At 37.5% G+C, this 20,579-nt stretch overlaps 1 protein-coding gene across 1 annotated transcript in view; it reads left to right on the top strand.

The window, feature by feature from the left end:
• The window catches only part of LOC102176425 (leucine-rich repeat-containing protein 9), a 117,546-nt gene that overhangs the window by 64,020 nt on the left and 32,947 nt on the right, over nucleotides 1-20,579 (top strand). Inside the window, exons 17-22 of the mRNA XM_005685936.3 lie at nucleotides 1,316-1,507; nucleotides 2,690-2,815; nucleotides 5,008-5,142; nucleotides 7,374-7,551; nucleotides 10,743-10,963; nucleotides 12,783-12,905. Coding sequence (XP_005685993.2) covers nucleotides 1,316-1,507; nucleotides 2,690-2,815; nucleotides 5,008-5,142; nucleotides 7,374-7,551; nucleotides 10,743-10,963; nucleotides 12,783-12,905 — 975 coding nt within the window. The remainder of the gene's footprint in view (nucleotides 1-1,315; nucleotides 1,508-2,689; nucleotides 2,816-5,007; nucleotides 5,143-7,373; nucleotides 7,552-10,742; nucleotides 10,964-12,782; nucleotides 12,906-20,579) is intronic.

Here is a 20,579-nt window from a genome sequence, read left to right as displayed (position 1 = left end):
AGATTTCTTACAAGTTAAGTAAAATAAAGATCTAAATATATAAATGGCCAAAGATGAGAAAGACAACAAGCAAAAATATAGCTAGTACAGATACAGGCTTCCCTGGTGGCTCATACAGTAAAGCATCTGCCTGCAATGTGAGAGACCCAGGTTCAATCCCTGGGTCAGGAAAATCCCCTGGAGAAGGAAATGGCACCCACTCCAGTATTCTTGCCTGGGAAATCCCATGGACAGAGGAGCCTGTTGGGCTACAGTCCATGGGATCTCAAACATGGAAAAGGTGTGCAACTTCAGTGGTAATAATGTAAATTAAAATAAGGCAGGTAGGTTGGTGGATATTTAAGGAATGAGCATTCTCAAATCCTATTGTTGGAAGAAAAAACTGATTCAAACTTCCTTAAAACTATTTGGCAATATTTATCAAGTCTTAACAATATAGAAATCCTTAAAAACCATTAATCTTATTTCTAAAAACCTTTCCTGAGAAAATATTCTCAGTTAAAGTATTATGAACGTGGACATTTGTTGCAGTGTTGCCAACAATTAGAAGTCACATAAATGTCCATAGCAAAATGTTTTTAAAAGTCTAATAATTTACGTATTAAAATACTATGCAATCATGAAAAATCATTTTAAATAATATTTAATAAGGTGTGAACATGTTAGAAGGGAATAAAATTCTATATAATAGAGCAATACATTTGTTTCAATATATATGAAAAATATATATGAGCATATAATAAAAAATGTTTTCAGTGGTTCTTTCTGAGCAACAAAATTATATATGCTTTCTTTTTTAAAAATTTATTTACTGTATTTCCCAGACCTCCAACAAGAATGTGTTACTTTAATGTTTTTTAAAAAATTATAATTGAAAAATCCTGTCCTTTTGAAAAAGGAAATTATAGAATGTAACAGGTGTAGTTTCTGCTTCTGAAGATGAACGCTTTTAAACTAGGCCATGAGTTTAAACCAGAAGCCTGGGTATAAGAAGTGTAATTCTTCGTTAGGGACAAATTTTCTTGTTAGTTTTTCTTTGCTGTCTCATCTGTAAAAACACATACTGCCACTCTATGTTACAAGGGTGAAGAAAGAAGTAAGAGAAAATTACTAAAATAAAATATAATGTAGCTGTTTATTAATAGGAAAATAGGTACTTTGATGCCATTACCGCAGTATAGGCTACTGTTTAGGTTTTCTGTAAGGGTTACCAAAAAGCATGTAAAGTACTTAAAGAATCAGAGAGAGAAAAAAAGAACTGTGTAAATACAAACCATGATCCTTCTAGCATCACTTCTATTTGTATGTGTTGCAGTATAACCTTGAATATTTGGATGCAAGTCATAACCATGTGATAACCCTTGAAGGATTTAGAGGTCTGATGAAACTTAAGCACTTAGACTTGAGCTGGAATCAATTGAAAAAATCTGGCGATGAAATAAATATGTTATGCAAACATACCACAAGCCTTCTCACTCTTGATATTCGACATAATCCATGGCAAAAGGTATGTAACAGACATGTTTATAAAAAAGCAAACAATCATTTTTATTTCAAAGCTGTTTTCTCACTATTATTCAGTAATACCCAGAAACAGGCAAACTGTCTTTGTCTCAGTAGAATTCCTTGAAGTTTTTTGTAAGTTGAATATAATGTATCAATCAAGTGAATCAAATGTTATTATAAAAATGTTTTTAGTTTCACATCAGATTTTTTTTCAGCCTCTAATAGTTTGGGAGTATTGTGGTCTTAAGAGTATCAGATGTCATTGCCATTGAAAACCTTTAGAGAAATTTTATGATGTAGTATATATAGCTCAGTGTGCTAGAATCCTACTGTAGTGAGGCATAGGAACCAAGAATAATAGAATACTATACTGTGAGAGAAACATACTATTAAAGGGGGAACAAGTTTGTTACATTCTCCAATAAACCTAAATTATAAAGTCTTATTTATGTTCTGTTATATAAGGAAATTTGAGCACTGTTTTTTCTCATCACAAGCATATGTAGAGTCATGCTAAGAAATTTCAATATTCAATGATTATATTGAAGAGTATCTCCAAGTATTTAAAATAAGCCCCAAGTTTACAATTTCAAGAATGCATCTTTTCTTGCTTTTCAAAAATGTATATAGACCGTGTTCAACATTTTAAAAAGGGACTAAAGCATGATTGTTTCTATTACATTGGCCATGTTACTATGTTTATATTGTTGCATTTCTCCTTTTTCACTCCATAAAATTGAAGCATATTTTTCTTTTGCCAAATCAGACTTCCTGATTGATCATAGTAGAGCTATAACCATGCTGCCAAATTAAATGACAAGAGCTGAAGAGCTGTATTGGCTCACCCAATTGGCTGAGTAGCTAACTGCTGATCTAGATAAACAGGAGGCACTGCAGTTCTTTGAACACTTTTCGTCACTCTCACTTGTCAACAGCTAGTGGGATTTCCTCCCTTCACAACAGTAGAAGTATCCAGCTTCAAACAAAACAGATTAATTCTTAAAAATAATTTAATATCAACTATTATTTAAAGAATTAAGTTAAGCCTTTATTTTTAGACATATATAATAAAGTAGGAGGTGCATAATTTGAATTATGTGAGAAGGAATGAAGAAAAACTCCTTTCCATGTCATAACACTATGTAATATTTTGTAAAAATTAACTTTTATTATTTTTCCCAAGCCAGCCACATTAAGGCTGAGTGTTATTGGCAGATTAAAGACTCTTACTCATTTAGATGGAGTCCTCATTTCTGAAGAAGAAGCAACAGCAGCTATGAAATTTATTTCTGGAACAAAGATTACTCAGGTTGGCTTTCACTGTTTAATATTTCTTTTTCTATTTAGAATATACAAATAATATTTCCTATACTCTTATTTCACTCTTGAGATTTGTATTCTCCTTTAGCATGCTAATAAAAAAGTTCAGCTGTAACAATCATATCACTTGAAAATTTTTTTTCTGTTTAAATGTATCCTATTTAAATACCAAGTGGTTTTATGGATTCTCATCCCTGGACACTACCTCAAAAATGCCTCTAGGGTAACTGTTTTTTTCCTAGTCAACTTGAACTCACCAGAGTCCTTTCTAGAGCCTACATGAAAATAAGCAACTTTCTGTGGATAAGGTAAGCCTAGAGACCTTGAGAAAGCATTTAGTGACTTATTATTACCTAGTATTGATATTATATGTGTCTGGCTGAAAAAAACAAAACCTATTAACTTGGGGAAGGGGAAATACCTATATTATCCAGATTAAGAATGCTACTTTAACTAAAGTTGCTTCAATATCCTTAAGATCTCCACTCTAGTTATCTAGGTATTTACTTTCTGTAGAATATTTGAATGTTAATTCCTTAATGTAATGTTTAATTTTGCATCTGTTTAAAGTGAAGGAAATAAACTTTTTTGTTCATCAAAATATCATTGACTCCTAAAGAAGACTTGGGGATTGACCCTACCAGAAATCAAAACTTGCTAAAATCCTGTAAGACAGTGTGGATTTGGCAGAGTTAGACAAATAGACCAACACAACAGAATATAAAGACCCAGTGTAGAACCACACCTACATGGAAAAGTGATAAATCACAGAGCTGACAGTATAGATTAGGGAGTCTAGTCAATAAAAGGTACTGGGATAAGTGCATTAAGGTTTCACTGCAAAAAGCAAAACCAAAATATTTTAGAAGAAAAGATCAGAAATTATCATTATAACCTTGAATTAGGGAAGAATTTATTATGTAAGAAATAAAGAGCATGAACTATAAAAGATTGGATTTGTCTATCTTAAAATTAATACATCTAATCCTCAAAGGGTAGAAAGTCAGAAGACAAGCTATATACTGGGAAAAGAAATTTGCAACATATCTAATTGACAAAAGTAGATAAAATTAGACAAAATTAGACAAAATTCTTTATATATCCAAAATATATTAGGAAAAAGACAACCAATCAAACAGAAAAAAGAGCAAAACATTTAAACAAACACTTCATTGGAGAGGAAATTAGAACAGCCAAACAACTTAGGAAAAGGTGCTCTACCACATTAATACTCAAGAAAATAAACATTAAAACTTTAATAATCTACCAATTTATGGCCACTATTGAAAAACTCTTGACAATATCAAGTTTTAGCAAAGATTTGAAGTAAAAGTTATTACAATTGGTGTAACCACTTTGGAAAACAAATTGACCCTATCTAGTAAAGCTGAATATATACATACCCTAAACCCAGCAAGTTATATACTCCAAAGATACTCTTGGATATATGTACCAAGAGTCATGCACAAGAATATTCATAACAGCAGTGTTTATAATAGCAAAAAACCCTGAAATCAGCTCAGTGTTCATTGACTTTGATAATGAAATACTATATAACAATGACATGTGAATAAAGTACAGCTACAGGCAGAAGTGTAGATGAATCTCATAGATACAATGTTGAGCAAAAAAGCAAGTTACAGAAGAATACAAACATTATTCAATTTTCACAAAGTTCAAATATGTGTAATACTAACTAATATTTTATTTATGGATATAAACATAGGTCTATAAAGAAAACAAGTAATGGTAGATACAGATTTTGAGATTATTTGATTGCTTCTTAAGAGGATTGATTGATTCACCTGAGATGAGTGATGGCTTCTGAGCAGCAGAGAAAAAAGATTAGGATGGGACACATAGGGAGCTTCTAGGGTAGTAGAAATATTCTAGCTCTTAAACTGGTTTCATGGATGAATTACATGGTATTTGTATTATAATAATCCTTTCACAGTTTTATAAATATTTTATTATGGTTAAATGACTGATAAAACAAAAAATGAGTGAGATATATGATTTAAAGTATATCAAGTTACTGAAAACACTTTAAGACATAGAAAATGTCATATTTTAAAATTATTCATTGGCCCAGCCATCTAAGAGACAGTTCTTTTAACTATATATAAATGGACCTTTCCATAATATTTCCTTATTCATCATGTGTTTTTTTTGTTTTATTAGTTCTCTCTCTTACGGCATTCTAGTACTAAAGAAGAGAGACCACGGATTCTCAGCATATGGCCTTCTGCCAAAATTCTGACACAGACTTCAAAGTTAGGACCACATTCACATATGAGTGGAAATTGGTACTTGAAGGTAAAAGCAATTCTATTAAACTTAATGTAAAATCTTAAGTTCAGTTGATTTTAATCAGCTTTACCCTTTATGTCATAAGGAGGGTACAGATAGGTAATGGGCAAAAAACTGGGAGAGACAAATTAAAATTGAAAGAGAAGTCAAGCTGTGACTAGCTGTGTCACAGGGCTAAACGTCGGGGCTAGACCTCAATGTTCCAGATATTCAACTGGATTTGGAAAAGGCAGAGGAACCAGAGATCGAATTGACAACATCCACTGGGTCATAGAAAAAGCTAGAGAGTCCAAGGAAAACATCTACTTTTGGTTTATTGACTATGCCAAAGCCTTTGACTGTGTAGATCACAACAAACTGTGAAAAACTCTTAAAGAGATGGGAATACCACACCACCTGACCTGCCTCCTGAGAAATCTGTATGCAGGTCAAGAAGCAACAGTTAGAACTGGATATGGAACAACTGACTGATTCCAAATTGGGAAAGGAGTACGTCAAGGCTGTAATTTAACTTGTATGCAGAGTGCATCATGTGAAATGCTAGGCTGAATGAAGAAAAAGTTGGAATCAAGATTGCCAGGAGAAATATCAATAACCTCAGATATGTAGATGACACCACCCTTATGGCAGAAAGCAAAGAGGAAGGAACTAAAGAACCTCTTGATCAAAGAGAAAGAGGAGAGTGAAAAAGATGGCTTAAAACTCAACATTCAAAAAACTAAGATCATGGCATCTGGTCCCATCACTTCATGGCAAATAGATGGGGAAACAGTGGAAACAGTGTCAGACTTTATTTTGGGGGGCTCCAAAATCACTGCAGTTGGTGATTGCAGCCATGAAATTAAGAGACACTTGTTCCTTGGAAGTAAAGCTATGACCAACCTAGAAAGCATATTAAATAACAGACAAATCATTTTGCCGACAAAGGTCCATCTGGTCAAACTATGGTTTTTCCTGTGGTCATATATGGATGTGAGAGTTGGACTGTAAAGAAAGCTAAGCACCAAAGAATTGATGCTTTTGAAGTGTGGTGTTGGAGAAGACTCTTGAGAGTCCCTTGGACTGCAGGGAGATCCAACCAGTCAGTCCTAAAGGAAATCAGTCCTGAATATTCATTGGAAGGACTGATACTGAAGCTGAAACTCCAATACTTTGGCCACTTAATGCAAAGAACTGACTCGTTAGAAAAGACCCTGAAGCTGGGAAAGATTGAAGGCAGGAGAAGAAGGGGATAACAGAGGGTGAGATGGTTAGATGGCATCACTGACATGATGGACATGAGTTTGAGCAAGCTCTGGGAGTTGATGATGGACAGGGAAGCCTGGCGTGCTGCAGTCTGTGGGGTCACAAAAAGTCGGACACGACTGAGTGACTGAACTGAACTGAACTGAGACCTCAACAGTGGTCACTGTAGCACAGGAATTTAGGATAAAGGTACACTACAAAACCAATGGGTAGATTCTGATAATATATCAAAATAAACAAGAGGACTTTAAAGCTCAGAGCCAGAGACCAAGACAAAAGTTTGCATGGTAAGGTAAAAAGAATCAGGAATCCTGGCAAGGGAATAGGGGAACTAGTCAAAATTCACCCAAAGCTAAGGAAAAATGTTATGGAACACCGCAGCTTCTTGCTTCATAAAGCAGCATGTAACCTCTTGCCAAAGGTAGAGAATCTGACCCTTGAAAATGGAAGATATTAGTGCCATTGTTTTTATTACAGGATACAGAGATATTTAGCTGTGATGCTGACTCAGTTTTAGTCTTAGCTGACCCTGTGGGCAGTTCTGGAATTACAATGGCCCTTTAAATCTGTCCTAAGTTGGGCTGAGGCCAGGCCCTTCTTTCCCTTCATCATTGGGTAGGTGCCAACCTGGGAAGGGGCATGACCTTGAGCAAGGCTGCTCTCTGCAGCTGATGCTGTCCCTGAAGGGACTGTCAGTTGAAGGCTTTCTGCCAATAGCACTCCCAGCAGCTGAGACAAGTCCTTCACTACTGGGAAGCTGACTGGCACAGCTCAGTTTCTACAAAACCATATAAGTCCCTCTTTGAGTTATAATCTCAAAAAATAATCAAAATTTTACTTTTCTGTAAATTAAGAGCTTTGCCATGTCTTTAGTTCCTAAAGGAATTTTTTTTTATTTTACCACATTTGAATTATTTCATTAGCCTTTTTATCTTATAACAGTGAATTTTGATATGATTCAGAAATAACATATAAAGTGAATCATTCTACAGATAACTGCCTTAAATTTAGATGGGCAACATCTTTTTGAAATCACAAATTTAGAAAAATTGGAAAATTTGAAATGGGCTTCATTCAGCAACAATAATCTCACTAAAATGGAAGGCTTGGAATCTTGTGTTAACTTGGAAGAGCTCACATTAGATGGAAACTGCATCTCAAAGATAGAAGGTAAGATGTTAGATAATCCTAGAGTCTTAAAATATGAATGTCTAATTAAGAAGAGTCAAAAGTGAGTAACACTAATGAAGGAATTTCTGAAGAGGAAGATCTTCCAAGAAGTCCCAAGAAGGTTTGGAGTAGCATATTCTAAGTCACTTCAGCCGTGTCCAACTTTTTGTGACCCTATGAACCGTAGCCCGACAGGCTCCTCTGTCCATGGGATTCTCCAGGCAAGAATACCGGAGTGGGTTGTCATGCCTTCCCTCCTCCAGGGGATTCTCCTGACCCAAGGTTAGAACCTGTATCTCTTAACATCTCCTGCATTGGCAGGCAAGTTCTTTACCACTAGTGCTACCTGTTAAGCCCAGAGTATTCTAAACACCTCTTAGTGGGATCTGTGGTTGGTTACTATTTATAATGAGCCCAACTAGCTGACTTTCATTTCCCATGCCTTCCCTCCCATCTCCGAACTAGTGTTTACCATCTCTTACCAAACTTATGTAACAAACTAGGCAGTAGTCAAGATCTATACTATTGCGTATATATTAATAGATGAATGAATGAATGAGGTATACTTTTGAAAAAGATAAGTAGCCGTACACAAACACACAAACACACACATCAGCATACTTATCTAGGTATAGAATATTTCTAGATGTGCATTTTGGTAACAGGGTTGTCATTGAGAGAAGGTAAAAATTGAAAACCAAAGCCTGGGAAAGAGACTTAATTGATTTGCTTTTGAATTGTTTTTAGCATGTGTGTGTACTACCTTTTTCAAGGCTATGGTTTTTCCAGTAGCCATGTATGGATGTGAGATTTGGACTGTGAAGAAAGCTGAGCGCCAAAGAATTGATGCTTTTGAACTGTGGTGTTGGAGAAGACTCTTGAGAGTCCTTTGGACTTCAAGGAGATCCAACCAGTTCATTCTAAAGGAGACCAGTCCTGGGTGTTCTTTGGAAGGAACGATGCTAAAGCTGAAACCCCAGTACTTTGGCCACCTCATGTGAAGAGTTGAGTCACTGGAAAAGACTCTGATGCTGGGAGGGATTGGGGGCAGGAGGAGAAGGGGACGACAGAGGATGAGATGGCTGGATGGCATCATCGACTTGATGGACGTGAGTTTGAGTGAACTCCGGGAGTTGGTGATGGACAGGGAGGCCTGGAGTACTGCAATTCATGGGGTCGCAGAGTCAGACACAACTGAGCGACTGAACTGAACTCGACTGAACTGTACTACCTTTTTCATAAAATAGAAAATTTTACTTTAAAAAATTACATATGCAAAACAAGTGTTAATTATCTTTAAAAACAGAATGTTTAACATTCGTTATACTTTGTTTTAATGGTGATTAACAATTAAAAAGTGCTTGATCATAGGAATCACTTAGTTCAGTTCAGTCACTGAGTTGTGTCCGACTCTTTGCAACCCCCTGAATTGCAGCACACCAGGCCTTCCTGTCCATCACCAACTCCCGGAGTTCACTCAGACTCACGTCCATTGAGTCCGTGATGCCATCCAGCCATCTCATCCTCTGTCATCCCCTTCTCCTCCTGCCCCCAATCCCTCCCAGCATCAGAGTCTTTTCCAATGAGTCAACTCTTCGCATGAGGTGGCCAGAGTATTGGAGTTTCAGCTTTAGCATCATTCCTTCCAAAGAACACCCAGGACTGGTCTCCTTTAGAATGAACTGGTTGGATCTCCTTGCAGTCCAAGGGACTTTCCAAGGGTCTTCTCTAACACCACAGTTCAAAAGCATCAATTCTTTGGCGCTCAGCTTTCTTCACAGTCCAACTTTCACATCCATACATGACTACTGGAAAAACCATAGCCTTGACTAGACAGACCTTTGTTGGCAAAGTAATGTCTCTGCTATTACATATTATTGAATATGCTATCTAGGTTGGTCATAACTTCCCTTCCAGGGAGTAAGCGTCATTTAATTTCATGGCTGCAATCACCACTAATCAAATATATGTACAGATTCACAGGCCTCTCTTCTATAGATTTCAGCTGAGTAAGAGGGTAGGTAGAGAGGTTTAGCTCAGGCATCTGCGTTTAGAACCATCACTAGCCTTCCACTCCCATACAGTAGGGTGTGAGTTTTGCTTTGTATATACAATGGAGAACCCATTTCCTTTTTATTCCCCTCCATATGCTCATTGAAAGGAAGAATTCTTCAACCTGTCTTTTCCCTATACCCACTTTTCAAAGATAGCTACCCTACTAAACTTTAACAGATATTTTTTTTTTCCAAACACAGATAGACCTAATATCCAATTTAAGGATTTTTGCTTTGACAGTACATCCTAACTGGCCCCAGATTGATTTACTTTCAGCATTTCATAGTCCCATGATAAAGGCTGATGTGAGAGAGGAACATGAATAAAATCTAGAGTATTCATTATTTATATGCCAATAGCTATAACTGATACTTTTCAAATATCACTCTATTTACTTCCATAGCCCTTAGAAGTAGATTTAGGTATATTCATTTCATGGATGAGGAAAATTAGGCTCAGAATTTACATAATTCTACATAATTTACCTATGGTCCTAAATCTAGTAGTGTTACATTTGAAATCAACTCTGACTCCAGAGTTCTTGTCTTTCAACTGCATCATCCTATCCACAGTTACAAAGTATCTACAGTGCATACTGTATTAATACATACGGATTAGATTATAGTGAGAGGTAACATTTCTGTCTTAAAGTACTTCTAAACATAGAAAGGTAGAATTAGAGTTCTTTTTTTTTACAAATGATGCCACAGTAAGGAATACTTTCCAGAGCATTGTATTCTAGTTCCTTACCCTTAATGTTTTATAGTACAGATTGGTGAATACTTGAAGCTTTGTGTAGAGCTTTATATTACTGTGATGATGAAAACCTTAATTAATTACATTAAAAGGTTATTTGAAAGCTTAATTCAATATTCCTATACAGTGCTTTCCCTTAACATCTAAGAAAAATGAGTCTACTTAGAAATCCAAAATTAGAATTTAATATATTAGTTGGGACGTAATGCACATTATATTCTTCTTTAACAAAAGGAAAAACAGTGATGATCAATACTATAAAATCTGTCAAGTAACTTGAACTTAGAAAAAGAGAAACAGTAAAACAACCAGGAGCTTATTTTTTAAATTAACCTTTCTGTGCTATCTGAATCTTTTTTTGAATTTGCTTATTTTTCTAGGCATTTCCAAGCTGACTAAATTAACCCGCCTCAGCATAAATAATAATCTCCTCACTGGTTTGGAAAAGCATACCTTTGATAACATGCTTCATCTGCATTCCCTTTCTCTTGAGAACAACAGAATCACTTCACTGAGTGGTTTACAAAAAGCTTTTACACTAATTGAATTATACGTAAGCAATAACTATATTGCTCTCAATCAAGAGATCTACAATTTAAAGGTGACTATCTGGGGGCACTAATGCTTTTATTTTTCTAAAAGTTTTATTTATTTATACTATGAAAGTAATACATGCTCACTATATAGAATTTGGAAAATACAGAAAAATGTAAAGAAGAAAATAAAAATCAGGAAAAACAGGTTTGTTAAAATGTATCTGCATTCGATTTGTGTACACATACAAACATGTGAGTGTGTAACCATAGTTGATAGTGTCCCCAAGTTGATAGCTTCACAGAAATATATTTTAGTCCTCAAATAAAATAACCCAATCTCCATTCCTTCTAACTGTGCCTTCCTTAAGTATTTCCAAGGATCACCTAACCTGATTGGGGGATAAGATTCATTAACAATTCCTCTTCTCAGAGCAGTTCTTGATTGTCTTTCACTACTTTCTGGTTCTTTCTCATGGCTTCTACCGTCTCTGGTCAGCTTTGCCCAGTTTTGCTTTCTTTAATTCTCCCCAGTAAACCTCTTATATTGAGGCTACTGTATGACAGGTTTTACTGGAGGTTTTAATAAAATGGAAGTTCACTGCAACAAAGAATAGAGATTTACTTCAAATGTAATGAGGGACTTCATAGTTTCTAAAGTTCAAAGGTCATTTCCTACCACTGAGACTCCCAATGGCCTCTCTCCTTTTGCTGATACTACATTGCTAGGGCTTTATCTCCTACCAAAAACTTACATCCATTTCCTATCTTTTCTTGCTTGAAAACTTGTCCTCATCATATTCCCCCAATACAACTACTTCTAGAGCTGTAGAGTCAACCTAATAAACAATAGATACATAATAAACATTTTATATTATAGACACAGAGTAAGTAGTTTTACCCCCTCATGTCAGGGCCCTTCCTTCACAACAAAGGCGCATCAAAATATCTTATCTAATAAGGAAGCACATTGAAGTCTGCTACTCCCTTACCAGGCAGAAGCACTTCAGTTTTAACCCTCATCAGAAGACTGTTTTTTTCATGGCTTCATTTCACTATTATATTTGTATATGTGCTTACATATGTGCTCAGTCATGTCCAGTTCTTTGAGACCCCATAGACTGTAGCATACCAGACTCCTCTGTCCATGGGATTTTCCAAGCAAGAATACCAGAGTGGGTTGTCATTTCCTCCTCCAGGGATCTTTCCCGCCCAGGGATCGAACTGGCATCTCCTGTGCCCCCTGTATTGGCAGGTGGATTCTTTTACCACTGAGCCACCTGGGAAGCCCATATTTGTATACTACGTAGTAAGTAAGTAAGTAAGTGAAGTCGCTCAGTCGTATCCGACTCTTTGCGACCCCGTGGACTGTAGCCTACAAGGCTCCTCCATCCATGGGATTTTTCCAGGCAAGAGTACGGGAGTGGGTTGTCATTTCCTTCTCCAGAGGATCTTCCTGACCTAGGGATCGAACCCAGGTCTCCCTCATTGTAAGCAAGACACTTTACCATCTGAGCCACCAGGGAAGTCATATACTACATAATAGCCACATACTATTTAATAGACTGTTATTCCATAAACATAGCATGTTTTAAACTTTGCTAAGTTCTTTACAAGTCTTTATCATGGGTAATAACATTTAGCACCAGTATCCAAAAAGTGATTCTGATCATACAGTATAGACCACTGAAATACTGCACAAACTTATACTTTAATAGTCTGAAAGTATATTATAAATAATACACTCCAAAGATCTGAAATCACTATGGAATGATAGAGTAATTCAAATATTAAAATTCATGGATGATTAAACTCTTAAGGGGAAAAAACTGGTTAGAGTGAGTATGTATGTATATCACATTAAATGTATATATTTTTATTATGCAGGGTTTATGCAACCTGGTTATTCTAGACATGTATGGAAACATTATTGTATGGAATCAAGAAAACTACCGGTTGTTTGTAATATTTCATCTTCCAGAACTGAAAGCTTTGGATGGAATCTCAATTGTAAGTTTTTTGTTGACGCATAGCATTTGGTCCAAACTGCATATTAATATATATCCATAGGTCATAGTCATTTTGAATGTTGCTTTATCACTAGTATGTAAACTTACTATGCTTATTAAAATCTGGATCCCCCAAAGCACATTTTAGATGTGGGTTTTAATTTTTTCTTCTTTGACCAGTTTTTAATTGTCTACATGAGGTGGCACAGAAGGGAAGATGCTGCTTACATTTATACCCACTGAATCCAATGCCTAACAAATAAAGAGCACAATTTTATGAGATAGGATAGAAAAACTGCCCTGGAGCCCTACCATCTTCTTGGGCCTAAAAACTGCTTCCTGTTACCTGGAAAAATACAGTTAAGATTTAAGAAAAACATATTTGAACCAACGAATGGTATGTCAACATTACTAGTAAACTGTACTAGTAAAAAATAACTTTTTGTACTGTGTTAAAAAATAACACAGAACATAGGATTGACTATGAAAGCAATAGTTGGAAACTTGAATTCTGTAACAAGCAGGTTCATTCAAGGCTTCTGATTTCCGTGTAATAGGATACACGCACAACAAATGTGTGGAGAATAGAAAGTTCCCCGTGTAACATTGCCTAGCACCTGTCAGACAATAAGACTCTTCGTTTCTAGAAAATTGAGAGATAGTTTATGATTATTTGGGACTTTGAGGTACTCTGATAAGATTACTAATTCTAACCTTGCTTTTTTCAGGACCCTCCTCAGAATGAAGAATCAAAAATATTCTCCCCCAAACATGAACAGTTCTCTAGAATGTTGCATACTGGGTTTTGTTTAGGTGTTGGTTTTCACTGAGGGTTGTTTTTAAAACAGGCCTGTGAAACTAGTACTGCATGTGCGCCAGGGTGTTGTTGAGAATATTATCCTTCCCATTCTCTGTGCCCTCAGCTGAAGGGCCACCTTGGAAAGTGCTTTTGGAAGTGAGAGTAGGAAAAACATTTCCCCCTGAAGAAAGTTATGCTCTCCTCGCTGACAATGAGTATTATTTAACTATTTTCCTTTTCACTTTGACTACCTTAAAGCTCAGAGCCAAATTTGTGGTTCAGTAACAGAAACCCTGTAGGACTTGTGGTCTCTCTCCCTATCCCAACACTTGATCTCTTCTAACTTACATCATTCTCAATCTCCGCTATCGTTTACATTTTACTATTTGATTATGTGTTCCTCCTGGAAGGTCCACAAAATTTTTGTAGGAAGAGGGAGAATATATGAATTGATAATGGGACATGAAGATTAGTCTGAATAACCTAGACTTTAATTGAGAGGTAATGGGAAGGCATTGAAGTTTTTGAGTAGGAGAATAACATAATTCAAAATTATATATTAGGAAATTTAACAGCAGTGTTTAGAGCAATAGACAAAAAAAACAGTAGGAGACTATTAGCTTAATCTAGATATGAAGTACTGAGAAACTGAAATGAACCAAGGGGAAATAGTATTATAAATGGAGAGTTGAAAGGTAGAAATACTAGGAAGAATTGACAGAACTTGGCAACCAATTAAATTTGAAAGATGAGGAAAGGAAAGAATAAAAGAGGTCTACAAGGCTTGAGTCTATGCCAGTAAGAGATATCATAACAGAAATACTATAGGAAGAAAAGTAGTTTCAGGAATAAGATGATTAGTGTTGGACACACTAAGTTTTATACGATAGTGGATCATCTGATTGGAGATGGCAAACAGGCGATTGAAAACACAGGACTAACTTCAGATATGGACATTTAATTTACATTTGTTTAGATTTGGAATTTGGAATTTAAAGAAAGTTGCCTAGTTAAAACCAAAAGCATATACCATTGACTAAGGAAAGAGAGTAGAGAAAGTAAATCTAAGTGAGGTTTTTAATAACTTCATTTAGTAAATGTAAACAGGAAAAGAAGCCACCAAAAGTAAATGTAGCAGGAGGTAGAAAGCAACATGATTCTAGAGTGTTTGAAAGGTAAATAGACATTGACTTTAGAAATAACATAGTCCAAAGGCTTTATTTTGTGAATGAACACAAAGAACTCCAGAGAATTTAAATGCCTTATTCCAAGTGACATGACTTTTTAATGGTAAAGCATGGACAGCTAAGTCTCACTCTGTCTCCAGGGCTCATGGATATATAATCATACCAGGATGTAAGGTAATGTTACTGGAAGTTCCAACTTTCTAATCATGGTTGATTTTCCTGGCAACCAGTCCGCATTCTCAGGGGCTTTCCAAAAGTCATCTTGTTAAAGTAAACTCAGGTGTGGTTGAAAGGCTTGTTAGGAATGGCAGCACGCTCCTTTCACCTGGTGGTTCTGGAGCTATTTCAGGAATCGAATACAAAAACCACAATATTATAATAAAAGATTCCCAGATGTGAGAGTTGCAACATAAAGAAGGTTGAGAACCAAAGAATTGATGCTTTTGAACTATGGTATTGTAGAAGACTCCTGAGAGTCCCTTGGACAGCAAGGGAGATCAAACCAGTCAATCCTTTAGGAAATCAATCCTGAATATTCATGGAAAGATTGATGCTGAAGCTGAAGCTTCAATGCTTTGGCCACATGATGCAAAGAACTGACTCATTGGAAAAGACCCTGATGCTGGGAAAGATTGAAGGCAGGAGAAGAAGGAAATGAGAGGATTAGATGGTTGGATGGCATCACTAAGTCAATGGACATGAGTTAGAGCAAGCTCCAGGAGATGATGAAGGACAGGGAAGCCTGGCATGCTGCAGTCCACGGGGTTGCAAAGAGCCAGACATGACTGAGTGGCTGAACAACAACATGGCTCTAATACAGGAAATTACAAGGGTTTTAGGAGCTATGTGCCAGGAACAGTAGACAAAGACCAAATGTATGTTTATTGTTATAAATCACAATATCATAACTCATGCCCTTGTCTTTTTATAGCAAAATGATCATAAATTCAAAAGATTTTGGAATATTGCTATAATCCCATTCAGTTATTATACAGTCCATAATCATGGAAATGCCTCCCAGGATGAGGCTACTCAGATTTACAGCTTTCCATTGGAGACTTTTGTCAGTTTCCTAAAACAGGAGTAGTCTCAGAAAACATAGCTTCACCCTTTCAAGCATCTGTTATAATTGAACTGAAACAATATCAACTCTTGCTCTAGCCTCTTTTGAGGTAATATAAATAATACTGGATTTCCCTCATTACATTATGTATTCATTAATTGCTTTACCCACAACTTCCCTTCCCCATCCTTTCCATTTATACCCATATTTTTCCACCTCTGGAAGGGACATTAGGTTTGGCCACTGTGCTGGTCTAGATTGCAGACAGTGATACTAGTCTACCACGTACCTCCTCTCAGCCCACCTCGCTTAAAATACGGCGAGGTGATAATAGGTGCAAAACTAGTGGGCTGTTTTTGCTACCAGGACATACAGATACATTCATTGTTAATTCCAATTTTGCCAGATGGAGTGAAGGTAAAATTTACCCCTATCAGGCCTTTAGGAATTCTGACAAAATGTTTAAAAGCATAGTTTCTTGCTTAAAAATGATCCCTGTTTCTAGCACTTATAATTGCAGGTGTGGTTCTGTGACCAGTGCATCGGGTAGGAAAAAAAAAGTTGAGGTGATGTGAGGAAGAAGGAAAGAAAAAGTATAATGATTTTACCAGCATCATCCTGCCTTAGTAAGAAGTGCATGGTCATATCAGCATCCTTCCCCTGTCCCCCAGATCCACCAGAAAAACAGACGTCTATCCATCAGGGACGCTCTTTTAGCTCCATTCATGTTCACTGAGTGTGAGCACACTCAGAGAGACGTGTAAGCCAGGCCGCAGACTGTCATGATTCTATCCCCCCCTGTTTTGGACAACCAATGCCTACTCCAATGCTCTATCAAACTATTACTCTGAAAAGGATAGTTTCCTGCCCATTGTTGCACAGTATGGGCTGTAAAGCATGTTCCTTGGTCTGAAGAAAAAACCATCAACTGTCTAAATTGGTGTCATATCTTCAGTTCCAGCTCTTTTATGGCACTATATGCATTTGCATTTACACTGGGTAAGCAAATCCCAGTCCAGGGTCAGTATCTATTCCTGTCAGGACGTATTTGTAGCTCCCTAGGGCTACCAGCCTCAGTCTGACTTGCCAGCTGTGTTCAGGGCCTTCCCACAGGGAAATCTGCCACACAGCCATCTGCAGTCTCTGTCTCTTTTGCTGGCAGATGGAACAGTGCTTATTGGCATTTTGTACCTAAGAGGGTGCAAGAGGAATATGTCTAGATTCATCCTATCTCTGCACTGCTGTAGACCCCCAATGTCCACCTATTTTATAGACCCAGGTGGCCACCTTAAGTGAACATATGGGCCTATCTGCTTGTCAATTTCAATCACCTTCCAAAATCGACAGCAAGTTCAGATGGGCATCAACGTGCCCTACTTTATATATACCCATCAATTTCCATAGGGCTGTGCCCCATATGGACATCATTTTAATAGGTCAGGTTTTCATTGTTCTCCTGCCTGACCATATGGCCAAGCAGGAACAGTAGATGAAGGTTTCTTATTATTATCAGAGTAACACACCAGAGAACTCACCACAGTGTTATTCCTCAGGTCCCAAGGTCCCTAGCTGGTCTGCCTTCTTCTCTGAACCTTTCAGTCTCCTATGTGTATTATATATGTAATATCCAGAGGGTTTGGCTGTACTTAGTATGAAATAGGGAGAAATGAGTCCACTCTATTTTGATCTGGAACCAAAGAATTAAAGACATTTCAGTTCAGTTCAGTTCAGTCGCTCAGTCTTCTCTGACTCTGCGACCCCATGAGTCACAGCACGCCAGGCCTCCCTGTCCATCACCAACTCCCAGAGCTCACTAAAACTCATGTCCATCAAGTCGGTGATGCCTTCAAGCCATCTAATCCTCTGTCGTCTCCTTCTCCTCCTGCCCCCAATCTCTCCCAGCATCAGAGTCTTTTCCAATGAGTCAACTCTTTGCATGAGGTGGCCAAAGTATTGGAGTTTCAGCTTCAGCATCAGTCCTTCCAATGAACACTCAGGACTAATCTCCTTTAGAAAGGATTGGTTGGATCTCCTTGCTGTCCAAGGGACTCTCAAGAGTCTTCTTCAACACCGCAGTTCAAAAGCATCAATACTTTGGCGCTCAGCCTTCTTCACAGTCCAACTCTCACATCCATACCTGACCACAGGAAAAACCATAGCCTTGACTAGACAGACCTTTGTTGGCAAAGTAATATCTCTGCTTTTCAATATGCTATCTAGGTTGATCATAACTTTCCTTCCAAGGAGTAAGTGTCTTTTAATTTCATGGCTGCAGTCACCATCTGCAGTGAATTTGGAGCCCCCAAAAATAAAGTCTGACACTGTTTCCACTGTTTCCCCATCTATTTCCCATGAAGTGATGGGACCAGATGCCATGATCTTAGTTTTATGAATGTTGAGCTTTAAGCGAACTTTTTTACTCTCCTCTTTCACTTTCATCAAGAGGCTTTTTAGTTCCTCTTCACTTTCTGCCATAAGGGTGGTGTCATCTGCATATCTGACGTTATTGATATTTCTCCTGGCAGTCATGATTCCAGCTTGTGCTTCTTTCAGCCCAACGTTTCTCATGATGTACTCTGCATATAACTTAAATAAGCAGGATGACAAAATACAGCCTTGAATACTCCTTTTCCCATTTGGAACCAGTCTGTTGTTCCAGGTCCAGTTCTAACTGTTGCTTCCTGACCTCCACATAGGTTTCTGAAGAGGCAGGTCAGGTGGTCTGGTATTCCCATCTGTTTCAGAATTTTCCACAGTTTATTGTGAGCCACACAGTCAAAGGTTTTGACATAGTCAATAAAGCAGAAATAGATGTTTTTCTGGAACTCTCTTGCTTTTTCCATGATCCAGCGGATATTGGCAATTTGATCTCTAGTTCCTCTTCCTTTTGAAAAACCCGCTTGAACATCTGGAAGTTCACTGTTCACATATTGCTGAAGCCTGGCTTGGAGAATTTTGAGCATTACTTTACTAGTGTATGAGATGAGGGCAATTGTGCGGTAGTCTGAGCATTCTTTGGCATTGCCTTTCTTTGGGATTGGAATGAACACTGACCTTTTCCAGTCCTGTGGCCACTGCTGAGTTTTCCAAATTTGCTGGCATATTGAGTGCAGCACTTTCACAGCATCATCTTTCAGGATTTGAAATAGCTCAACTGGAATTCCATCACCTCCACTAGCTTTGTTCGTAGTGATGCTTCTTAGGGCCCACTTGACTTCACATTCCAGGATATCCAGCTCTAGGTGAGTGACCATACCATCGTGATTATCCGGGTCATGAAGATCTTTTTCGTACAGTTCTTCTGTGTATTCTTGCCACCTCTTCTTGATATCTTCTGCTTCTGTTAGGTCCATACCATTTCTGTCCTTTATAGAGCCCATCTTTGCATGAAACTTTCCCTTGGTATCTCTAATTTTCTTAAAGAGATCTCTGGTCTTTCCCATTCTGTTGTTTTCCTCTATTTCTTTGCACTGATCGCTGAAGAAGGCTTTCTTATCTCGTCTTGCTATTGTTTGGAACTCTGCATTCAAATGCTTATATCTTTCCTTTCTCCTTTGCTTTTTGCTTCTCTTCTTTTCACAGCTACTTGTAAGGCCTCCTCAGACAGCCATTTTGCTTTTTTGTATCTCTTTTCCATGGGGATGGTCCTGATCTCCTGTACAATGTCACGAACCTCCATCCATAGTTCATCAGGCACTCTATCTATCAGATCTAGGCCCTTAAATCTATTTCTATTTCTCACTTCCACTGTATAATCATAAGGGATTTGAATTAGGTCATACCTGAATGGTTTAGTGGTTTTCCCCACTTTCTTCAATTTAAATCTGAATTTGGCAATAAGGAGTTCGTGATCTGAGCTACAGTCAGGTCCCAGTCTTGTTTTTGCTCACTGTATAGAGCTTCTCCATCTTTGGCTGCAAAGAATATAATCAATCTCATTTCGGTGTTGACCATCTGGTGATGTCCATGTGTAGAATCTTCTTTTGTGTTTTTGGAAGAGTGTTTGCTATGACCAGTGCATTTTCTTGGCAAAACGCTATTAGCCTTTGCCCTGCTTCATTCTGTACTCCAGGGCCAAGTTTGCCTGTTACTTCAGGTGTTTCTTGACTTCCAACTTTTGCATTCCAGTCCCCTATAATGAAAAGGACATCTTTTGGGGGTGTTAGTTCTAATAGATCTTGTAGGTCTTCATAGAACCGTTCAACTTCAGCTTCTTCAGCATTACTGGTTGGGGCATAGACTTGGATTACTGTGATATTGAATGGTTTGCTTTGGAAACGAACAGAGATCATTCTGTCGTTCTTGAGATTTCATCCAAGTACTGCATTTTGGACTCTTTTGTTGACCATGATGGCTACTCCATTTCTTCTAAGGGATTCCTGCCCACAGTAGTAGATATAATGGTCATCTGAGTTGAATGCAGTAGTAGATATAATGGTCATCTGAGTTAAATTCACCCATTCCAGTTCATTTTGGTTCACTGATTCCTAGAATGTCTACGTTCACTCTTGCCGTCTCCTGTTTGACCACTTCCAATTTGCCTTGATTCACGGACCTGACATTCCAGGTTCCTATGCAATATTGCTCTTTACAGCATCAGACTTTGTTTCTATCACCAGTCACATC

The sequence above is a fragment of the Capra hircus genome, chromosome 10 (genome assembly GCF_001704415.2).
Source record: "Capra hircus breed San Clemente chromosome 10, ASM170441v1, whole genome shotgun sequence".
NCBI classification, from domain to species: Eukaryota; Metazoa; Chordata; class Mammalia; order Artiodactyla; family Bovidae; genus Capra; species Capra hircus.
The sequence above is the reverse complement of the archived record's forward strand: the minus strand, read 5'-3'. Positions and strand labels throughout refer to the sequence as shown.